The sequence below is a fragment of the Anabrus simplex genome, chromosome 13 (genome assembly GCF_040414725.1).
Source record: "Anabrus simplex isolate iqAnaSimp1 chromosome 13, ASM4041472v1, whole genome shotgun sequence".
In the NCBI taxonomy this organism is placed as follows: Eukaryota; Metazoa; Arthropoda; class Insecta; order Orthoptera; family Tettigoniidae; genus Anabrus; species Anabrus simplex.
In genome coordinates this window covers 71259148-71284294 of record NC_090277.1, presented here as the reverse complement: position 1 = coordinate 71284294, position 25147 = coordinate 71259148, and the positions used below count along the sequence as shown (strand labels likewise).

Genomic DNA, 25147 nt, shown 5'->3' with positions numbered 1-25147 from the left:
ACAGAGACCTCAAGTTCAGCAGCGAGCTGTTTGACTGTGATCTGTCGATCACCTCGAATAAGGGTGTCCGTACGTTCCAACTTTGCAGGCGTCACAGCTGCATGTGGAGGGGCTGCCTGGCCGAGGCGGTAAAGGCGTGCTCGGTTCGCCCGGAAGGACGTGGGTTCGAATCCCCATCGGGAAGTCGTAAAATTTAAGAAATGAGATTTCCACTTCTGGAGGTGCACATGGCCCTGAGGTTCACTCAGCCTACACCAAAAATGAGTACCACGTTAATTCCTGGGGGCAAAAGCGGCCGGGCGTAGAACTATCCACTCTACCCCATCAAGTGCCGAGGTTACGGATAGTGGAAGCCTTTACCTTCCACCCCTCCAAGGGCCTTGATGGCCTGTACGAAGATGACTTTGCTTTTACAGCTGCATGTGGCCGGCCGGCATGTGGGAGATCAGACATGTTTGCTCGACTTTGGTGTGATGATGAAACACTCCTCATACGACGACTCCCCATGCTTTTGTCCACTGCCAGGTCTCCGTAGACATTCTGCAAGCACCTATGAACATCTGTGATGCCCTGGTTTTCCGCCAAAAGAAACTCGATAACTGCTCTCTATTTGGTTCGCACCTCCATTACAGACGCCATTTTGAAGGCTAGTTATAGCGCTGCCACGTATTGGAAATTTATGAAACTCTACGAGACAAAGCAGGAATATTCAAAGATGTCCCAAATAAAATTCCAATTTAAAAAAAAGTGAAATTGGCCGAGAAATAAAATGTGTTGCATTATCTATTGAATGCCTCTCGTAGCTTATCAGAAGCTGAGAAGACATGGGACTAATGGCAGTTTGATCATTCTTCTCTCTGATATCTAAATTACTCACCTATTACATAAATTATTTAATCAACATTATGTTTATGTTTGAGCCATCATCAGCAGTATGTATTGCTATCCCTTTCCTTGTTTCTCATATTTGATGAATATATCTTTAACCTGTAGAATTATTATTGTATAACCATCGCCATGTTTGGAACTTGTATTGATTCTGTTTTATTCATGTTGCAGATCAGTTTTGGAAGGCCCCGGAGCTCTTACGCGAAGAGGTGAGCTCGCCAATCAGAGGCACTCAGAAGGGAGATGTGTACGCCTTTGCCATCATTCTCTATGAAATCTTCGGGAAGAGAGGTCCGTACGGAGGTTGTCCTCTTGAACCTAAAGGTAAAAGGAACCAGTGTGGCACTATACTTCATTATGTTCATGTACTCCAGATGACGGAGGTGTAAGCACTCGTACTGTTTAACGGAGCAGCAGTCTCTCAAAACTTAATGCGAGTAGAAATTTCTGACGTGGCTCATATCATTTCGGAGGATATACCGTGCATGGTGTTCTATTTGTGCTCTGATTCAGAAATGTGGACCAGTAGTATCAGTGATGCAGCTGCCTGACGTCAGTTCATCTTCACAGGCTGTAACAGATGCTAGATATTCACACTTCTTTCTCCAGTAACCACGACATGCTAGGTTTAGCTTTTATTCAGCCTCCGTTTCCTTTTATTTACAAGAATTCAGAATATCGGGGCCATTTCCATGCGTTGGCGGGCCTGTCTCCGCTCAAGACTCCACCTGTGGTGGGTAAAAGGCCGGCCTTTTGATTTGAAATGTATTCCTTTCCTTCTTTTTGAACTTGTTTCTTTGTTACGCACTGTACTAGGCGTGACTTGCCTTCTTCTTTGCTACGTGTAGAAAATATAAGAGGAGTTGCAGTGAGAACTGGCAACTGAGGTATTCTCACATAAATTTACTGTCTCAGCTTCAGCCAGAATCAAGTAACTGATACAATGATCTATAAATGGATGAACAGAGATATTTTGAATTGCTAAGCTTGGTTACTGCTTACATTAAAAAGGACATGTTTATGAGGGCTTTTGCAAATCCTCATGAAAGGTTAACAGCTAAGCTTTGATTCCCAGCAACATTGAGGAACTATAAAGATATCATATTTCACCTCAAACAGCAGACACTTGCAGAGCTCTAATCTAACAGTACTTGACAATTCTCTTCTGCCCCACTTCTTGATCTTTTCAATACCACTGCCTTCTTAAGCCCTTTTCTACAATTGCTCTGCTAACTGTTAATCTGGGGAACTTTTGAAAATAACTGTAATTGAAGTTGAATTTAAAGTTTGACTGTTGGAATAAGTCTGAACCAAAAAATTATAAAATTAATGTAAAAAAAGTGGGGTTTTTTTATAAGGAGAAAACCTTGTGAGAACATATTAGTGAAGTGTGTAAAGAAATGTGAAAATATTTTACCTCTCAGCCGGTCATGTTATATTTTGTGTCCTCCCTTACGCCGTGCCGTCAGCTGACTGAGTTTGTATGTGTGTGAGGAGCATGAGACGGGGGATTGGAAGTGGAGGGGAAAGGGGAGTAGGGGAAATGCCATGTACAGTGGAACTAGCAGAGTGATCAGACTGTAAATTCAACTTTCAAGAGTTCCCCCGATTATCATATTTTAAAAAAATCTTTAGTATTTCCAAGTATATCTTCAAGATCCAACAACCATATACTTCTCCAGCGTTAAAAAGAAGATCCCTTATATCAATTTTACTCTTTGACCTGGACATTGATTCGTTGGAAATTTTTATCCGAACATGAATGAACCTTTTATTTTATCATCATTATCATAATCATCACAAGTGTTTTGTTGTCTATGTCAATTTATGTAAATCTTTTAGCTGAAAATGTTCTATGATTGGAATGAAACATGTTCTATTTATATTGTACTCAGAGTTTAAGCTGGATTATGTCATGTAAATATATAAACTAGCTATAAAAAACTGACAAGTATTGGAAGGTGGGAATCTCCATTTAACATAACCTTAGTCAATCTGGACTTGCTGACCCGATCTAACAATGATGTCTCAATCCCAGCTCCTTTTTAACCACATCATTCCTTAACTTGTCCAGTTTGTGGACCTCAGGAACTTCATCTCAGATGCCTGGAACCTTGACGGTGCAGGTTTCAATACCATACGTTAAGATTGGTATAAAGTATTGTTACGTGCCAGCCCCGTGGTAGCTCCTTTCGGTTTTTCTAGGAAGGGGCTGGTGACTCAGACGACCAGCTGGCCTGTGGGGTGGGGCCGGTGTTTCCATGTATTGTTCTCGGCGGCCGGCTTACCTGTGAGTTTCTTTGAGATTCAACAGGAATGTTCTGCCTCCAGTGACATCATGAAATTTCTGGATCAAATTGTGCAAGCTATAAAAAGGGTGACTAGCCCCGGGGAGTCAGTCAAGTGTTGGGCTCCGAGGTGGAGTCGGTGAGTTGGTGTTCGGCGGCTGGGCTGAGGGCGACAGAAGTGTTGGCTGCCGCCAGTGTCTCACCGAGGTCTGAACGCGGAACTGTTGTTGTGGTGTCAGAGAGACCAGTGAGTGTGTAACTGGAGGCGACTGTGTACTGCCGTGAATCAGCGATTGAAGCAGTTATCGTGAGTGTGAGGAAAATGGGACGTGTGTTAATAGTCGCTGTCGTAAGTATCGTCCTGCTGTTGAGCTGTTGCTGATTGTTGTTCACTTCGTGTGAAGTGCCGGACTATCATTGGAGTAGTTGTGTATAGTATAGTCAGTGGCACTGTGTTCAAATCCAGCTGTCTACACGCAGCTGTGAGTTCATTGACTGGACTTGGGAAAGTGAAAGTGAGGCTTAAGCGTCCGCAGGTAGAGGAGCGGGCTAGACCTCCTACTTTGTATACAGAAGAGAGATTTGTAAATAGACGAATTAGTGTGGCCATTCATAACTGGTTAGAATTGCTTGTGTTTAAATGTGTTTAAATGTATGTGTGTGCGTGCATGCGTTTATTAGGTCCTGAAATAAATTACAATAATGAAACAGATAGTTTTATTTGTAATAGTATTGATTGAATATCACCAGCTTTGATTTTATTGGTACTTTGGGGTCCCATAGGAGGGTTCGTACTTGCTGGGAAAAGTGAGAGCTCTTATGCACTCTATTTGTCACGTCCTCATCCCCCCCCCCCAACCATCGATTCTATAAAATCTCTGGTAAACTGACGTGGAGGATATAGACCTAACCTAATGACACTGCATAATGAATTATTCCATTATTCAATTATTTATGAAAAATAATATGAAGTACGCGCTTTAGATCTGTGGCATACTAACTTAATTTTTATCACAATACAAGGAACACACTTTTACAATAAATCCTTATATTAGTCAACAAATGTCAGTGAGAGGGTTGACAGGAAAGTAGAAATTGAATTCTTGTGCCAGGGAATTCAAATGTGACTGAATTTGCACCTTAAGTTTATTACGAACACGTTCATTTTCTGGCAAAATTTCAATAAGGTGATGAAAGGATGAGAAGTTGTTCAACTGAAGCCGGCGTTTGCATAACTGTACTTTTTCCAGGAAAGCTCTGATGGCATCATAAGCAAGCATAATATTGGAGCTTTTGCCTTGGAGCCTTAAGTTCAAACTGTTCAAAGCTTCAAAAAAAATCGCAAAGATATCCCAATGAGACGATAAAATTGGCATCAGTGAACACTTCATACAGATCGTTTTTACCTTCACCAAGAAGAAAAATTTCAGCTTCAGACTTTAATTCAAACAGCCGAGACAACATATTCCCTTTTGATAGCCAGTGAACCTCTGTGTGGAAAAGAGAGTTTTGTGATCGCCTTGAAGGTCAACACAAAGGGCTTCAAACAATCTTGTCATTTTCTTTTTTTTTTTGCTACTTGCTTTACGTCGCACCGGCACAGATATGTCTTATGGCGATGATGGGATAGGAAAGGCCTAGGAAGTGGAAGGAAGTGGCCGTGGCCTTAATTAAGGTACAGCCCCGGCATTTGCCTGGTGTGAAAATGGGAAACCACGTAAAACCATCTTCAGGGCTGCCGACAGTGGGGCTCGAACCCACTATCTCCCGATTACTGGATACTTGCCGCACTTAAGTGACTGCAGCTATCAACTCGATAACAATCTTGTCTGTAAAGAACTTGTCTTCTCAGAGTTCATAAATCTTATAGCGACTCTTAGAGTGTTATTATAATATTGGGGCAAGGTTTTGGCTGCCAAAGCCTGCCTCTGAATTATAAAGTGGGTTCCCATGATGTTTGGTTTTTTATCTTTGGCCAATTTGAGGAACCCAGAACGTGACCCAGTCATAGCTGGTGCACCATCATTACATACATCCATCTACATTTTCCCATAGCAGATTAAACCTGATCTCGAACCAGCACGGACCTAAAAAAGGAATTGCGAATTTAAATATTAAGTTACCGAGAGTCAAACACGGTAGTTTAGAAAGAAAATAACAATATATGAAACTCACCTCTAGCTCGATGTGAATGCGAGTAGTATGAATGAGGAACTGAGTACGATGTGTCAAGCAGCAGCCAGCAGGCGTGAGCTGTGAGGCGGGGCATATTATGTAGGGGAAGGAGAGGTTGCGGTAGCGTGTAACTGCATGTCAGGGGGGCGTGGGCTTTGCTGGGGATAATAAGCCAGCGCACTGCGTAATGTTTTATGTACTGGTTGATTTTTAGGAATTTTTAGATTATTTATTACTGAAATAAGCATGTCAAATAAAATTATGGGTTTTTCCGAAAGATCATTTAGATTGTAATTGGGATTGTAATATTGATCTAATGTAATGTAACATTGCTCCGTTAGGTCTAATAGTAGGCCTTTGTTCATTGTTTCAATGATGTCTACAGCGTTGTTAATACCATGAAAATTATGTTTATATTCCTGTACATGCTGGCCTATTGCTGAAAATTTCTTATATCTTATGGCATTGATATGTTCGTTATATCTAATATTGAATGGTCTCCCGGTCTGTCCGATGTAAATACTGGAGCAATCATTGCAGTGAAATCTATACACGCCTGATCTATCAGACGGATTTGATGCGTTGACCAATTTGTATTAATGTATTGAATAGGTGGAAACCTTTAACTTTATAAGCATTGTACTCGTATAAATGTTGGTATTATATCAAATTGGTCTATTAGCGAGAACAACAGGAGATAAGGCAATAATAGCAGGCTAAGTTATAATAAATTTATTTAATATAACATGTTAGGCGTTCACGGCTAGAGTGAAATTCTATGTAGGCCTACTGGTATTTTGGGCTACAACTAATTAATGTTTAACCACAGCAATGAATGAAACAGTGACATTTTCTCACCAAAGATCTTAACTGGCAATAAGTTACTCCAGTCAGGAGTCGACATTAACTCTGAAGAACAAAGAATATCAGAGTTTCAGAAGCAACAAATGAAGTGGAAGTTCCTCCTTCCCTCTCACTCTGCGACATATAGACTCGTTTTGTGGGGTAGCTCGGCCTTGAATGCTGTGTTCCTACCCCTACACAATCGTTGATGAGTTGAAACATGTCCCGTATGGTCATAGTTTACTTTCACACAAGTAGGTCCACAGTGTGTGTAATTAAACGTGCGTTGAGTGGTCTTGTTCCTGAACCTGCTCTCAGGCTTCATTTTGCTCCTCACAACACAGCAAATTCCTTATTTCACCTCCAACTTCGCGGATCCGCAGAGGTTTGTGCCAACGATTGGCAATTAACAGTGCTTTTGAACGACTGACTTGGCATGACAATCACTTGGAGAGATTCTAAAAATGTTTATTACACAAAATTGTAATAATCGAGTTAAGAAGTTAATTCGGAAATCACTTCACGCCCCCCCTGATAAAGCCCCACGCCCCCAGGTCGGGAACCCCTGTTCTAGTGGATGGTTTCCTAGCATGAAAATATTGTGGAGCAGAATTAAGTATTTTCAAGATGGAAAAGACTTGTTCTGATAAAAACTGGTTGTTATACTCTACAAAATCAAGGGTAATATGACAGCTTGTGACTGTTACAGAGATCATCGACAAAGTGAAGCACAACCCGCTGGACTATAAGCCGTTCCGTCCTGACCTGGATCTGCTCGACCATGCAGACACGCCGTGTGAGGACTATATCAAGGACTGCATCAGAGACTGCTGGCAAGAGAACCCCGACTTGCGGCCCGACTTCATGACCATCTGGAGAATCCTCCGCAAGATGAAGGAGGAAGATGGCAGGTCTCTATCTATCTCATTTTGTTTCTCAGTAACTCATACTTCAATGGGCGACATTGTTATCCCTTTTGTGTACCTTCCATGTTTTTTACCGATGCAGTCATCCTTTGAAGGTCAGGCATCTTCCACATTCCCTCGGTCACTGTTAACAGAGAGACCTGGTGCAGGCCTTTCAAGATGACTTTAAACTTACAGAGAATTCCTCACAGCCAGATGTCATGAGTCACTGCTCTGTCTTTTCAATTCAATGGACAATGGTGGCTTTAATCCGAACTTGCAAGCTAGATACTCACCACTTTCCATGTCACCTTAAATGTAAGCAAACAATCCAGCTGAACTCCAAGGTACTTAACGGCACGTGACTTCTGACAACATATAAATACCGTTATACCATATTGGCTTTACAGTCTGTTAATTAACTAAGATTTTTCTCACCTTCCAATACTTATTTTATTTTTATAGCCAGTTTTTGTGTGTATACAAGGTGAATCCTTCGTTCCCAGTTAGCATTGCCTTGCCACTTTCCTCATTATTTATGTGTGTTCCTATACCCTTTCCTAGTTTCCTGTCTCTCATGTATATTTTGGAAATAGCATATTAATTTGTTTTATACTTTACATTCTTAAAAACTTTCAATTATAATTATGTTCCTTTAAAAATCAGAAATACCCTCTTATGGGGATGGCATACTATTACAATAATATAGAGTTACTTTTTTTTTTAAATCCAAACTAAGGTTTCCTTATTCCATCGTTGTTTTTAGTATTACCTGTGTATTTGATTTCTTCTGTGGCATGTTTAAGAGATTACGTTACTCAGATGACTGAAGTACCTTTCTCTCCTTCAGGCATAAGAACATCATGGACCAAATGATGGAAATCATGGAAAAGCATGCAGACAACTTGGAAATTCTAGTCGCAGAGAGGACGCGTCAGTTGGCTGATGAGAAGCGCAAGACGGAAGACCTTTTGAACAGAATGCTTCCTCAGTACGTATTACCTTGGTGCTCAGTACTTCACTCCTTAATGTACTTTTAATTTTACTACTCATGAAATATTCTAATCTGTAGGGTACACTTTCTCTGACACTATAAGAGTTACAGTCGTGAAACTTGGTAGGACATTAAGATAAAACTTCCCAGAGAAAAACATATTCTGTAAGTTATTTACGAGTTGTTTCATGGACGATATTACGAGAGAAAATTTACAATTTTTTGAAATGTAAATTTAAAAACTTATTTTCCTAGGTAAGCTGAGAACAGTCTGTTCCATAGTATTTATTACAGGTGTAAGAGCTCTGTGCAATATTTCAAAAGGTTTCATCATAGTATTTTAGATGGTGTTCCTCAAGCCTCTCCAGGCTACCAAGTTTTTAAAAAATTGCTAGCACAAAATATTTTATAGTGACGGAAATAAAATTTAATGTTAAGAACTTCATCTTTGGTCTGTGTTGAATAGAGATTAACAAACAATAAAGTAGAGTGCAATAGATCCACATTTTCAATACAAATTATGCTACTAATTTAAAATTACAACTTTATTTGGTACCAGTTTCAACATCTCAGACGTCATCATCAGGTAAACAAAGATATACATAATGTTAAGGTGGATCTATTGCACTCTACTTTACAGAAATAAAAGATATAGAGCATATTCTATGCGGTGTGTTGTACAGTGCTACAAAATTTCATGGCTGTATGTTCATTAGTTTGCAAGTTATTGAAAATTGATTGAATGTATGTATTAATATACATCCCCCCTTAAGCTAACTAGTTGTATGATATATCTTGCAGGTCGGTTGCCCAGAGACTGACGTTAGGCTTTGGTGTGGAACCCGAGTCCTTCGACTCTGTCACCATCTACTTCAGCGATATCGTTGGTTTCACGGCCATGTCTGCAGAAAGTACGCCTCTGCAGGTCAGTTTCAAGTCAAGTCAACTAGTGGTATTATCAGCCCCTCTTACAGTCCCAAAATAATTAATTGGAACAAGGTTTCTTTTTTTTATAATTTTCTCAAGAGTCGACAAGAGGGTGCTACACATTGATTTTTCTTAGATTCTATGCTTTCTATGCATTGTTCTGTTTGTTTTTTGATTGAATGATAACTGCTCTCCGAGACAATTGCTTTAGTTAGAAAGTGCATTTTTGGCTTGCGATGTACATTTGGGGATGTCAGGTCAGGAGTGATCCTGCTACCGTATGCGACAGTAGACGGTACTATCTACGACTGTCTGGCCGAGGGTTGGGCGGCCGACACCAAACCCGACAAACTAGGGGAAGACCAACAGCTACGGGTGGAGGAGTTTTCCCCTAGAAGGTTTGATGAGACCCTTGTGTAGGAAATGGCACATAAATTCATCAGCTGCTGCCTTGCAGTGAGGTAGGGAACTGCCAAAGGCTAAGGGAGAATAGCCCTGACAGAAAATCCCCAGCAGTGTTAGGCTTAGCAAGTCAACTGAAGGGTTATATCGATTGCTTTCAACTACAAAATGAGCCTCGGAACGCAAAAATACCGGATAGACACATCTTCTCAAACATCTGCAAAGTATGATGACCGTAAGGCTGATGTTCAAGTACGATGTTCTGAGAAGAAGCCCAAAAGAAAGAGTCCTAAACACAGAATTGGAACATTAAATATCCTGACCCTAACTGGCAGAAGCGAGGAGCTGATAGACAAGATGGAAAGGAGGAACCTCTGTATTCTTGGCCTGAGTGAGGCAAAGTGGAAGGGAAGAGGAACAAGAAAGCTAAGAAAAGGATACAAACTACATTGGAATGGAAATAAAACAGAAGCCAAAAATGGTGTAGGTTTTATATTAAGAGAGGACATTGATGTCATCAGTGAGGTAATATATGTTAATGAAAGAATTATTAAGTTGAACATCTCTCTTAACAAGAGTGTGCTGACAGTAGTCCAGGTGTATGCCCCACAGACTGGCTGTAACGAAGAGGAAAAAGAACAATTCCGAACCGATTTAGAAGAAGCTATAGAGAGAGAGGAAAATATCATAGTAATGGGAGATCTAAATGCTCAAGTTGGATCAGACAGTCTTGGATATGAAAATGTACTAGAGCCACATGGTTATGGAGACAGGAACCCAGAAGGAGAAAGTCTTCTAGATCTGTGTGTAAGGAATGGCTTGAGAATAAACAACAGTTGGTTTCAGAAGCAGCTAAGTCATAAACTAACAAGATGCAGTTGGAATGGAGATACTAAAACTCTGATAGATTATTTGATATCAGACAATGAAGCAGGAAAGACCATATGTGATGTCAGAGTTATACCAAGTGAAAGCCTGGGCAGTGACCACAGACTTCTCCTCGCAACAATAAAGCACATTGAAATTTATAGACCTCAGAAATACAGGAAACCAAAAATCAAGACATGGGAGCTAAAGAAGGCAGAGAAACAAGTTGAATACACAAAGAAAGTGACCAATAAATTACCATCAGATTTATTACAAGAAGGCAACAATCGAGTGGACTAGATTCAAAGAAAGCATTGTCGGAGCTGCAGTAGAAGTTTGTGGTAAAACTAATAGCAAAATGAAGGCAAAAGAAACTCCTTGGTGGGTGAAGATTGCTGTGAAAGTGAAAAATGAAACCAGGAAAGCCAGAGACAAAGAAATGCAAAAAGGAAGTCAAAGGCATGAATTTAAAGTAAACGAACAGTAGCAGAAATACAGAGATCAGAAGCTACGAGTAAAGAAAATTGTGGCCGAAGAAAAACAGAAAGCTTGGACTGATTTCACAGATAAACTAGAGCAAGACAGCAAAGCTAATTCTAAACTACTTTACCGAACAATACGAAATATAATAGAGGAACCAGATGGTAACATAGTTAGGGAAGAGACAGAAATAAGGAAGATCATGAAATCCTATTTTGATAATTTATACAACAGTACTGGGGAAGACTCCAATGATGTAACCACACAGGTCAGTTTAAGCTGCAATGATGAGCCTGACCAAGAGAGCCCGCCAACATGGAAGGAAGTAGAGACGGCCCTTAATAGTATGCCCAAAGAAAGATCAACAGGATTTGATAAAGTTAGTGCAGATATGATCAAAGCAACTGGTGCAATAGGAATACAGTGGCTTCATAGAGTAATTAATGCAATATGGAAGGGTTAGAAAGTCCCAGATGATTGGAAAAAGGTAATAATAATACCTCTCTTCAAAACAGGAAGCTGGAAGAAATGTGGCAATTATAGAGGTATCACTTTATTGTCTCATGGTTTGAAAATATTTGAGAAAATACTTGAAAAAAGGCTAAGGAAAATAATAGAACCACAACTACAGGAAGAACAATATGGATTCAGAGAACACCGATCAACTACCGATCTCATATTTGCACTTAGAATACTGTTAGAAAGGTATTGGGAGAAGGGCAAAGACTTAACAGTAGTGTTTTTGGATCTCGAAAAAGCATTTGATAGTGTTCCAAGGAAGACTATATGGGAATGCTTAAGAAAGAAAAATCTACCCAAAGGGCTTATCCAGAAAGTTAAAATGCTTTACGAAGACTGCTGCAGTTGCGTACAGATAGGAAATGGTAATTCTGACTGGTTCCAAACCACTAAAGGAGTGCAACAAGGCAGTACCCTTTCACCCTTACTTTTTATCACTGTCATGGATGAAGTCATGAAAGAAGTTAAGCAGAAGAACAATATGGACATCAATGCATTTGCATTTGCAGATGATGTAGTAATTTGGGGAAATACAGAGAAGGAAGTCCAAGAGAGGTTGAACACCTGGAATGAACATTTGAAAGCACATGGATTAACAATAAATAAATCAAAAACTGTTACTATGTCTGTCAACAGGCAGAAGAAGAAACAAAAAATAAAGCTGGAAGGTACACAGCTGGAAACAGTAGACCAATATAAATATCTTGGGTGCATCATTTCAAGTGATAACAGAATACAGCATGAGATTAACAACCGCATTCAAAAATCAGCTCAGTTTTACCATCAAGTTCGGAACCTCCTCTGGAACGAACAAGTTCCCTTAAGATCAAAGCAGATTCTATTCCAATCATACTTCACCCCCATAATAACATATGGCCTAGAAACCTGCACAACAACCCAACAAGTGGATAGCAAACTACAAGCCGCAGAAATGAAGTTCCTACGAATTATGGTACAGAAGACAAAAAGGGACAGGGTAAGGAATGAAAGAATAAGGGAGGAAGCTGGTGTGTACTCATCCCTGAATGAAAAAGTGACAAGGGCCCGTTTGAAATGGTTTGGCCATGTCAAACGAATGGACGATAGAAGGACAGCAAAACAATGGCTATACACAGTCGTGGCCGGAAAACGACCGGTAGGAAGAGCTAGGAAGAGATGGCTGGACCAAGTGAAAGAGGACATAGGAACGAGAGGAGTCAGCTGGGATGTTGTCTTGAGAGAAGAGTGGTACATGGACAGACAGAAGTGGAAAGTGCTCGTAAACCACACCCGGGCAACTGGAGTGGAAAACTGATGATGATGATGATGATGATGATGTATCCTTGTGAGATTCCTGTTATCTTTTTACAACAGAGAATATTCTGACACAAAGAAACTTTGTGTTGGTGTAAACACTGTAAATCGAATTACTCAGTGGCACAAACAGACTTGCTCAATTTAAAAGGAAACTGGCAGGAAGGAAAGAAAGAAAATACCGTACCGGGCGAGTTGGCTGTGCGCGTAGAGGCGCGCGGCTGTGAGCTTGCATCCGGGAGATAGTAGGTTCGAATCCCACTATCGGCAGCCCTGAAGATGGTTTTCCATGGTTTCCCATTTTCACACCAGGCAAATGCTGGGGCTGTACCTTCATTAAGGCCACGGCCGCTTCCTTCCCACTCCTAACCCTTTCCTGTCCCATCGTCGCCATAAGACCTATCTGTGTCGGTGCGACGCAAAGCCCCTAGCAAAAAAAAAAAAAAAAAAAAAAGAAAATACCATATTTCTCCAAATGCAATACGACCCCCACTATTTCCTTCAAAACAATTAAATCAGGCTTATGAAGTGCTTTGTGAAATTATACGAATGCCTTTCTTGTACAGTACGCATTTTTTAGAATATCTTTTTCACGCCAACGTGGAACATTGGCATTCGTTATGTTATGCCATATTTTCTTGCGGCTGCACAATTGTTCTTCATTTCTGCGTGTTTAATAACCATTAACTTAATATTGGCATTATAATATCGACGAGCACCCATTGAAAATTTTCCGGCAATACCTGTTCCAAGTGTCTTTACAATACGACGATCCATCAGAAATATTCATGCTTTCTTTAAAACTGTTAATTTTAGTGAGTGTCAGGTACAGTAGATGCGTTATAACTCTGCCATTGAGTAGCCATGGCCTTTCTAAGAATTTGAAAGCTTGCATGTTTTTATGCCATTTTGCAGATTTGAGAAACGTTTTTGTAGAAGCTAATACAGGGACAGTCTGTTCAGGGTATTGTTGGTCGCCCAAGCTGCGAGCCTGTCTCCCACCAAGTAGAATGTCATTCTCTCTTCACCATTTGCCGAGAACCAGTGACTTTACGCAGAGGCACTGTACAACCGGTTACCACAGCTAGCGATGTAACCTATAGGCCTAAGAAAGACGCGGTTTTCGAAGGTGAGTTTTATGCACACGCAGAGGGTGAAGAGATGCAGCCTAGTTACCGTGATGGCTGCTGGAGGTGTTCATTACTGTTAGGTTGCGAATGCAAGACTACCCTTGATTTTTCACATGAGATTCTGTTGTCTGGGATTTGGAGAAATACATTGCGTCAACTGACGACAACCTACTTTTTTCCTTATAAAACAGCAGCTTAAACCCCAGGCTCTCTGCTGTGGACTTGGCTTGTGAATTGGCAACAGGAAAGTGAATCTTAGTGTGACTAAAGTCCGTAGTGATCTTCCATCAGGTTGAAGAAAAGTCTGCAAACTTTCAGAAGAATGCCTCTTGTGATCACTTAGTCATCAAGATTGAACAACAGAACACTGGAAGAAAGTCTTTCCCTGATGATGTACAAGAACAGACAGTTCAATCCGTGCGCTGAGCCAGTAATTAGGCAACAGCTCTGCAACAAATTTAGCACAATTGCAACAGACCATAAAACAATGTTGGTCACAACTAAGTATTTTTTTAAAACGTAAAACAATGTTGTTTCGCAGGTACTTACTTATCATATGGCTTTTAGTACCAGGGGTGTCACCGAACATATTCTGCTCTCCTGGTGCAGGTCTTTCTATTTGGCTTGCGCGACTGGATGTGGGGTTATGATAATGAGGTAGGGAGAGGGTGAATCCTGGTATCGGCAGGTAGATTACTCTTGTCAAATAACACCGAGATGTCCACTCAAAGCTTTACCTCCCCATCTGATGGGCAATTCACCATCAATAAAGTCGTATACCCTCACTTCAAATGAACGCAAATCCAGACTTTGGGCACGTAATCTAGTGATTAGAAATTGTATATTACCCCCTGTCCTGCCCTGCCAGCCAACATTTTGTCGACCAACAGGATTCAATCTGACTAACCATATTGACTTGTGCCTGGCCATGAAATACTGGGAAGGAGAGTTCTTTGTTAACTGCGGGAAATGTTTCTAAGTGCCACACGTCAAAGGAAGTGACAATATGTTCGTGTGGGCTATTTGTACATGGAGTGCTCAAAGCTTGTCAGATTGTGTAAAGTAACTTTAAAAACAGAAACAGTGTACTGCTTATTAAGAAAGATCAGAAGGTATATAATGTATGAGTGGCTCAGACGGTTGAGGCGCTGGCCTTCTGACCCCAACTCAGTCCGGTGGTATTTGAAGGTGCTCGAATCCGTCAGCCCTGTGTCGGTACATTTACTCGCAGAACTTGTGCAGAACTAAATTCTGGCACCTCGGCGTTTGTGAAAACCGTAAAAGTAGTTAGTGGGACTTAAAGCAAATAATATTATTGTTGTTATTATTATTATTATTATTATTATTATTATTATTATTATTATTGCGTTCCGGCCTTCTAAGGACCACATTACAATTTCACTTCTTCCTCCTTAGTTCTTTCCTTTTCTTCCAGTTTCTTCCATTATTATTATTATTATTATTATTATTATTATTATTATTATTATTATTATTATTATTATTATAAGTACAAAAAGGCATGTTGTACACATGATAATAAGCTTTTGGGCTCTTGTTGCATTAGAAAATGAACTGAATTTCTTTACGTTTTGCAGAGAACTTTACTGACGTTTTCAGAAGAAAATCTTGTGCTCACGAGAAAGACTTCTCAAATAATGTATTTTATTGTTGTGTTTCAATGAATTCTTTGTGACAGCTGGAGTAAATACTTTGTCGATCATTGTTTATCTGTTGGATGTCATACACATGGGCGCCCGCAGGATCTTTTCAAGAGGGGGGGCTCATTAACAATTTTCTTGAATATAAAAACCGATATAACGTCAGCAACATTAAATTCTTTACAGAAACTTCCAGTTATAACATATGCTAGATGACTGTCAGTAATTTCAGTTTATGAAATAATCTGGTATGATATTAAACAATTGAACATCAACATCTTTAGAATTCCAAGCTCATCAGTTGGTACCTAGCACACCTACCAAGACGCTGGCTAGTGCATACCGTGGAGGCCACTGCGTAGGCTATCAACATCTATATCAAAATTGATGTCATGCTCTGTATGTCCAGATGGGGGGTTCTCATCTTGGGTGCATCTAACATCATAAGTTATGAATTCCCCTTGCCCCCCCTTGCGGGCGCCCATGGACTCATACAAATTGTGCCTTTCGTCTTCTCTGACGTATATCATTAAGACATGTTTTAATTTCAGGTGGTTAACTTCTTGAATGATCTGTACACATTATTCGATGGGATCATCAAGGGATACGATGTGTACAAAGTGGAAACCATCGGTGATGCGTACATGGTGGTAAGTAGACGAGGATCTCCTCTGTTCGTGTCTCAATTTCGTTAAGAACACTTTGCTACTCTGATTATGGTCCATTGCAGGTGTCAGGTCTGCCCATCAGGAATGACAAGCATGCAGGGGAAATAGCTTCCATGTCTCTCGATCTCTTAGAGGCAGTCAAACATCATAAGATTGCCCACCGGCCGAACGATCTTCTCAAGCTCAGGATTGGTATCCACACAGGTAATGTAAAAGCCCTTTAATTGAATTTTTTTTGTATTGCTCTGGAGCCACCGGCAGTGCCAATGCACGATGAGAGACTGTCTCTTTACCAAAAATTGATGCCTTCTTGGCTATCACATGATATAGATGTTGATTCCCATAGGGAATCTGAAATATTTGTCCCGAATGAGTAAATTTATAATACCAATATAAATGGTCCGTTATTGGACATTATAAATTTTCCAGCTAACTCATTCATGGTTGCCAGCATTTCGCCCTCGTGTGCTAGGTTGAGCTCATCAGTTGGTACCTAGCACACCTACCAAGACGCTGGCTAGTGCATACCGTGGAGGCCACTGCGTAGGCTATCAACATCTATATCAAAATTGATGTCATGCTCTGTATGTCCAGATGGGGGGTTCTCATCTTGGGTGCATCTAACATCATAAGTTATGAATTTCATTATGGTCAGTATTGACAGTTGATCACTTCTGGTGTTGGAACTACGGTACAGTATAACCCCGATTATACGTTCCCGAAAACTACGTTTTCCTGGATTATTCGTTCAAATTATGTGGTCCCGCGAGCTTCCTAATTAAATCTAAATCACGTTTTAAAAATCCCGCATTCTCCGCTTCTCGAAGAAATGAGTTCCCGGATGAATCGTCCAGAAACTTCAGTCCCATCAACGCTAAATCCTCGATCAAGCGTTTTTCCAGAAACTGTGTCTCATGAAAGGGCGGCTATGGCATACTTCTAGATCTTGGTGTTAACATCCTGTCATTGCGATCGGCGGTGAGCATCGCATTTGGGTGGTATTGTTTAGAGAATCCTAAGAAATCATAAAGCAGAGGGTGGCAGGAGATAGAGCGCATTTTGACAGCTCTACTTGAAGATGGAACAAGTTTCGTCACTGTTCATGCTTTTAAAACATCTACATTATGTCCAGGGTTAGAAGTTTTTTTACTTTTTCAGATTGTATCACCGAACAGGTTTTCAGCACTGTATAGTTACTGGGCATTCAGGCAGGAATCAAATGCCCCTTCTTAACACAAATGTAATATTTTAATATTATCATATAAAATTATGTTATCAAGACCAGAACAGATGTTACACATTATATAAAGCCTTGCGAGGTTTTGGGATTGCCTATTACTGTTTTGGTCCTAATATAAGACTGGGAATTTGATGTTTTTGTGTTAAAATATTAAACAAAACTGCAGTCGTTTTATTTCTGCACATTAATTTTAAAAGTTTGTATAATTTCCCGTTCATACTGGCTTGTACAGCGAGCGCGCTTTCCAGCTGAGCTCAAGGTCACGAATAACCATAATTTCTGAAGTTTTGAAGATATTTTTTCTCTTTCCAATTTGATTGTGATTAATGACAGGCAGAATTGAATATAATGTATTTGAGAACTTTTGAGAATCAATACTTACATTCGAAACCATATTCTCGAGTTCAATATAACCTTTAAAAGTCAATGTAGGCCTAATTTACGTGGTACAAGATTTCCAGAAACTGACTATGAACAGTATACCAGTGACCAAATTATAATGGAAGATTTAAAAAAGGGATTTTGCCATCAATTTGGGCTCTTTTGTATCTTATGTGCTTTATTTTATTAGATTAGAGAATTAAAAACTACTTGTGGTCAGTTGTTGTCTGGCTTGGCGTTACTGGTATTACATTTTTTTAAGAAAGAAATAGAATAGAAGCTTTTGAAATGTGGTGTTACAGAAGAATGCTGAAGGTGAGATGGATAGATCGAATCACGAATGAAGAGATCGGTGAGAGGAGATCAATGTGGCTAAATTTGACGAGAAGAAGAGATAGAATGATAGGACACATCTTAAGACACCCAGGACTTGTTCAGTTGGTTTTTGAAGGAAGTGTAGGTGGTAAGAACGCTAGGGGTAGACCAAGGTATGAATATGACAAGCAGATTAGAGCAGATGTAGGATGCAATAGTTACGTAGAAATGAAAAGGTTAGCACAGGATAGGCTGGCATGGAGGGCTGCATCAAACCAGTCTATGGACTGATGACTCAAACAACAACAACAACAACAAGAGTTGGGCTGATCAAAGTTGCTGAACTGAAATAGGTTTTCATGGGAAACTGATGAAGTTTCCCCTGTAAAACTGAATGTTAATTTTCAAGGTTCTTAAGTCGCGTACCAAAAATTAATGTTTGAAGCCGGCCCCGTGGTCTTAACTTGCCTGCCTCTCACCCGGAGGGCCCGCGTTCGATTCCCGGCCAGGTGAGGTATTTTTACCTGGATATAAGGGCTGGTTCCAGGTCCACTCACCTACGATTTTCTTTAATTAAGGAGCTATCTAATGGTGAGACGGTGACCCCGGTCTAGAGAGCCAGGAATAATGGCCAAGAGGATTCGTCACACTGACCATGCGTCACCTCGTAATCTGCAGGTCTTCGTACTGAGCGGCGATCGCTTGGCAGTTAACGGCTCATTGGGGCTATAGTTTGGTTTGGCGTAGGAGTCTTTGTACAATTGTAATTATACATATTTCATTTTTGTGACATTTAGCCAAATTGTTGATGGTTCATTCGTTCCCAGATTTTCCGTTTTCCCGTGTTGGACTTTCTTTTGCATGGTCCTCCCAAAAACAGAGAATCGAGGTTCCAGTGTATTATCATATGTAAAACGCGTGTGGGACAACATTGCCACATACTGAAAAGAAGGAACATTACCATCTGGTTTCACCTGTCAAAGAAAGTAGGGCAGTTGATGTGCAATGACTAAGATCCAGTCTTCACCAGTGATCAGTCTGGAGTTTATGGTGTTCCATGTCATCAGTCAAACTGGCAGATCCACATAAACTAGGCCTATGGGACATGTTAGATAGAACAGAGACAAGAAACGTCTGTCAGGAGTTAGAGTAGGACATCAGCCGTGATCGAAAACGACTATTGAACAAGGCTAGTGACAGAAGCAGTAATGATACACTATAATCAGGCCAACATGAACTGAGACAAGTATTAAACAAGCAGCATGTGGCGTCCCATTCTAACGTCTGGGGAACACAACCACAATACCTTCTTGTACAGCCCAACACGATATTACAAGACAAAGAGGAAGCCAACGACTAGCAACTCTTAGTCACTGTTCCTTGTCTGAACTTGCCACAAAGGTAAGACTTCAGTTATTTTTATTATGCTGTGGTGAACCAGATGGTTTAGTTCATACAAACTGTATCACCATAAAAGTATGTATGTCAGAAATATTTTGACAAACTAGACATTTCACGTTCTAAATTTAGCTTGGTGATGAGTGTGTCTAAGACCCAGGTACTGCTAGACGTACGTCTATAGAAGACACTCCTTTCCCAACTAGTCGGAGAGCAACTTCAAAAGCAGACATCTTTTTGATACCTGGAAAGTAAGATTCACTGTGATAACCAGCTGAAAACAGATTTTTTCCACGTATTGCCAAAGCTGCTGCTGCCTTTGGTAAGTTCAATCAATGAGTTTGGAAATCACATGATTCACATCAAAACACCAAGTTGCCTATTCTTTAGTATGCCTCAGAGACCTGGTACCTATATAAATATGTAAATATTCAACATTTAGACAGATTCCACATGAAATGTCTAAGGATAATTGTGTGAGTGAAGTGCCAAGATCATATACCAAACTCGGATGTTCTGTGAAGATCCAACTTGTACAGTATGGAGTTTCTGCTGATGAAAGGCCATCTAAAGTGGTGTGGACATTTTGTGTGCATGAATGATGTCAGACTATCAAAAATCAAACTTCTACTCAGAGTGGTAAACATAATGTTAGTGGCAGTTGGGAGAGACTTGCACAACTAAGGCCAGAGTGGCGCGAGGAGATCGAGGCGGGTTTCCGAACAGATGCATCTCGAGATCTTGGCGTGAAGCGCCGTGCCAAATAGACTAGGCTGAAATCTTCCTATAATGATAGTGCCTAATTGTACTGTGCACGCTCAAAAATATAATAATGCCAGGATGTTGTAACTTGTTCAGAAGATAAAACTCCATTCCCATGACTTCGGTATTTATCAGTTTCAAAAGAATTTGATTATAACAGGGTACCAGTTTTCCGGAAAAGCAGGGAAAGCACAGGGAACTAAAAATGCAGAAAATATACAGAGAAAACACTGGGAAATCACTTAGCACATCAAAATTAATCTTTCTGTCTAAAGACTGGAGCCAAACAGAATGATGAGGGAGGGATGTATACACCACTGAATGTTGATCTAACTTCTTAATGTTCTTTTAAAACGTACCAATGTCATTTATATAACATAGAGGTGCTAATTATTATGGATTTTGCCTCACTATTAAGGAAAAATGATTACAGAAAAGCAAAATTTTCATAGAAAAATTCTGCATAGGAAGGAATGTGTCAATGGTTGTCCAGCATACAACACTACAGAGCACTAACCATATCGACGGTATCTCGTATCACGCAGTGCTCTTCCTAGCCATGACTGGTCACGCGACACATGGATATGCAGTCCGTGAAAACAATGTTTGTTGTATTCATTTTCCTATGCCAATACGTCAATGAAAACGAACCTTATTGTACCGTACTGTAAGAATGTGCCTACAGTATGATGCATTTAAGGTTCATTTTCCCTTAGCACAGGAAATTGAACACAACGAACGTTATTCTGATGGACTGCATGTCCGTATGTCGCGTGACCAGTCTTATGGAGGACCATAGATCGGAAGACCACTGTGCTCGCGCTCCACCGGTAGAAACTGGCACACTTACTCATCCAATTTCAAGAATAAGATCCATGATGAACACAGGCGTTAGTTTGAAGAGTGAATGACTGGTAGCTTGCTGTGATTAATGTACTGAAGTTCATTTTTGTTGGTTGTAGTGTTTCTGGGATTACTGCTAACCCACTTCACAGATTGACACTTCATGATAAGGTGTAGCTTTTTTGACTTATGATACACTAGCTGATGTACCCGTGCTTCGCTACAGAATTCTACATTGTATAAAGAATTCTAGGTTAGGTAGTGTACACGTTGTGAGTAACGTTGTATTACATTGCATAGCTCTGAACGTTTCCCTAGAAACGCAACGGGGAAGTCACCAAACGTCTTTTCTTATGTTGAGACTGGGTTAGGGATTTTTTTTTCTATTGGCTGTACGTCGCACCGACACAGATAGGTCTTATTGCAACAATAGGACAGGAAAGCGCTAGGATTGGGAAGCAAGTGGCCGTGGCCTTAACTAAGGTACTGCCCCAACATTTGCCTAGTGTGAAAATGGGAAACCACAGAAAACCATCTTCAGGGCTGCCGACAGTAGGGTTTGAACCCACTATCTCCTGAATACTGGATACTGGCCGCACTTAAGCGACTGCAGCTATCGAGCTTGGTAGAGAATTTTCATTGTAATGGCAGGCCCTCTTGCCTACCATCAGTCACAATCAAGTTGAAGAGTTTTCATTATAATATCAGACACTCACTCTCCACCTGCCTTTTTATATCCTGAGAAAGACTGTCTTAGTGGTTTTCCCAACTGAAATCAACATAGGTCATTACAGTGACACCAGTAGGAACGCCGCGATTAAAACCAATGCTATCATATGAAATACTCAGTCAAATGAAATACCCCACATTTTCTCACTTTTAACGAACAGTATTATGCTGCTGATCTAACAGTCAAAGTTCTAGAGCTGGAATGACCAGGCCGCGGACAGCCGTGAGCCGTAAACACTTTTTAATTTTTGGGGGGGTAGTGTAGAGTCCCAAGACAAAATCTATGCCCTTTTACTCATCTGTTTAATAGGAGTACCCGATGAGTCAGAAAATTTCAATTCACTACACTGGCGGGAGAAAAAACTATCTGACTTGGAGGTAAATTATTCCTCCAAGCCAGAGGAGAAACTTCTTCTCTGCTAATTTCTAATAAAATGAATGTAGAATTGAATAAAAGTGAAGAGGAAGAAGCGTTTCTTAAGAAACGGCTCTTTTCAGGATTGAATTAAGTTATTTTGTAAATTGTAGTGCTATAATTTAGAATACGTCGAAATTGTAATTCTAGACCAGGTCATAAGCGAGCCTCTGTTAAATCATTGCAATCAGCACCTCAGAGTAGGGATTGTGTTCCGTACCAGCAGAACCAGAGGAATAGCATGCTAAAGAAGAAAGTTATCTAACTCGCCAGCAATTTCCTGCCAGTATTCAGGCAGGCTGTTATACTCGGTATGCAGCAGTAATCCCATCTACTGGGGATGAGTGGAAGTATAAGAGACAAAGAATATCACAACAAACAATGGTCATTGTAATGTTCTTGATCTATTTTATGAGCTTTTGATATTTGTAGGCCTTCACATTTAGTTTTCTTCCGACTCTGAATTACCACTTTTATCATAGTCTGTACGGTAAAACTGAATAAAACATAAATGATCAGAAATTGTGGTCTCAATAACTTTTGTTATGTTGTACTTTTCGATAGGATCACTATCATAGGCATTTAAAAATGAAATTGTAGGCGCCTTCCCCTGAACTACCATTCCACCCAAGGTGAATAAAATTGTTTGTAGCTTAGACTGTAGTATCTTATTCCCCGACTCTATATACATATTTGCATGAAATTCTGTTTACCTATTTTCTCGTGGCTCGGCGTTGATATGGACTTAGCAATAAAAATACAAATTCATGAATATCTCTGTTATCATAGCCGGTACGGTAAAAATGTAGAAGACATAAATGATTGGAAATTTAATTCATTAATATCTCTGTTATCATAGCTGGTATGGTAAAAATGTAGAAGACATAAATGATTGGAAATTTAATTCATTAATATCTCTGTTATCATAGCCGGTACGGTAAAAATGTAGAAGACATAAATTATTGGAAATTTAATTCATTAATATCTCTGTTATCATAGCCGGTACGGTAAAAATGTAGAAGACATAAATTATTGGAAATTTAATTCATTAATATCTCTGTTATCATAGCCGGTACGGTAAAAATGTAGAAGACATAAATTATTGGAAATTTAATTCATTAATATCTCTGTTATCATAGCCAGTACGGTAAAAATGTAGAAGACATAAATGATTGGAAATTTAATTCGATATAACTTTAGTTGTGTAGTATTTATCAATAGGACCAATAATAACAAATATTTGAAAATTTAATTTTAGGCCTTCCCCTAAACTACCATTTCTCTCAGTTTGAATAAAATCATTTATAGCCTAGATTGCAGTGGCTCATTCTCCAACTTTACACATCGATTTCCATTAAAATCTCTTCAGCCGTTTTCTCGTGATGCATGTACACACAGAAATACAGACAGAAATTACGGAAAAGTAAAAGGTGTATTTCCTTGTTACTGTGGACATGACCAATACAGAAATACCATTCTTTTTAAATTCTGAGCAGTGCACAGACAAATCTGTTCTTTTATATATATAGATTTATTACAAGTTCTTTGAACATACGTACATGCCATTGTAAGTGTTTGTGCAAAATATGTTTCAAAATGATGATTCCAGAGTATGATAAACATAATCGAGCATCACTCTTAAGTACCATGTCCCACTAAATTTAATTCATGGAAAACTGAAATATCCCAGGAAAAACACAGGAAAAGACAGGGAAAATAGATTTAGGTTACTAGCAGGCATCCTATATAATGTGCACCTCAGGTTGTTTTATGCTAAGTATACAACTGTAAGCATGCTGTATTTGTCTGCAGGTCCAGTCGTGGCTGGTGTGGTTGGGCTGACGATGCCTCGCTACTGTCTCTTCGGTGACACGGTAAACACGGCCTCGCGGATGGAGTCGAACGGAGAAGCCCTCAAGATTCACATCAGTCCTCAGTGCCGTGAAGCTCTCGAGAGGCTGGGTGGCTACATTGTGGAGGAGAGGGGTCTAGTCTACATGAAGGGCAAAGGGGAGGTGCGGACTTACTGGCTCATGGGAACCACGGAGAATGCCGTCCAGAGGAAAGAGGTGAGAACCTTCATTCTTTATTCCCTTCAGCCCTGGTGGATCTCAACTCTGTGGGTTTGATTCCCAGTTTCAGGGGCTGATGACCTTTAAACAACAAGCAGCAACAGCATCATCATCATAGATTCCCAGCTGAGGAAGTAGATTTTATCATGTCGCAGACATGTCACTATTGCTGTCACATTTAAGACTCTGCTGGTGCATTCTATGTCACCCGGCAAGATTAACTCATCCATAGAAACTCATCATCATCATCCTTTAACAGTCTCCAGTCACCCGGGTGCATTACAAGACCACTCTCCATCTTTGTATATCCACAAAATATAAATTTCATGTTTCTGTATTGACAGCTAAACTAATAATCTGTAAATCATTGTTATAGTGATCTAAAGAATATTAGTTTGTCTATCCAGATATAGTAAAACCTCGATGCATCGTTTTTCAAGGGGGAGGGGAAAAATGACGATGGATGTGGAAAAAACAATTAATCTGGGTGACATAAAAAATAAGGGGAAAACAAAATAATAAAATATGGGTATTGTATTTGGGCATTTTTTGCCATGTAGATAATAATAATAATGGCGTGTGGCCTCCGAAGCTAGGTGCAGTTGTCGCGTGATAGGCGATCTATGCGCTTATGAAAATGCGGCTCTACCTAAGATGAATCCTAATGCGTAAGTTGGCACACGTGCGCCCACAGCCCCCGAACCGTCCGAATTAACCAAGGAAAGTTAAAATCCCCGACCTGATCGTGACCTGTTGAACTGAAGGCCAACACGCACTAACCATTTAGCCATGGAGCCGGACGTGCTCATACTATACATGCTGATATCCGTGATATACGCGATGAAAAAAAAAAATGTCACTACGCCATTTTGTTTCACTTTTCTTTACACCTCGTAATAACTGAAAATAAGTTCAGTTCTCTTATTGCAAATTAATGATATACGTGGATATTACG

The 25147-nt window shown here is 40.1% G+C and overlaps 1 protein-coding gene across 2 annotated transcripts in view; it reads left to right on the top strand.

Annotated features, from left to right (window-relative positions):
• LOC136884978 (receptor-type guanylate cyclase Gyc76C) overlaps nt 1-25147 on the top strand; it is a 589503-nt gene that overhangs the window by 559227 nt on the left and 5129 nt on the right. For both annotated transcript variants that reach the window (XM_067157344.2, XM_067157343.2), the window contains exons 14-20: nt 1060-1212; nt 6904-7105; nt 7950-8090; nt 8895-9018; nt 15921-16019; nt 16100-16241; nt 23933-24189. In XM_067157344.2, the coding sequence (XP_067013445.2) occupies nt 1060-1212; nt 6904-7105; nt 7950-8090; nt 8895-9018; nt 15921-16019; nt 16100-16241; nt 23933-24189 (1118 nt within the window). The remainder of the gene's footprint in view (nt 1-1059; nt 1213-6903; nt 7106-7949; nt 8091-8894; nt 9019-15920; nt 16020-16099; nt 16242-23932; nt 24190-25147) is intronic.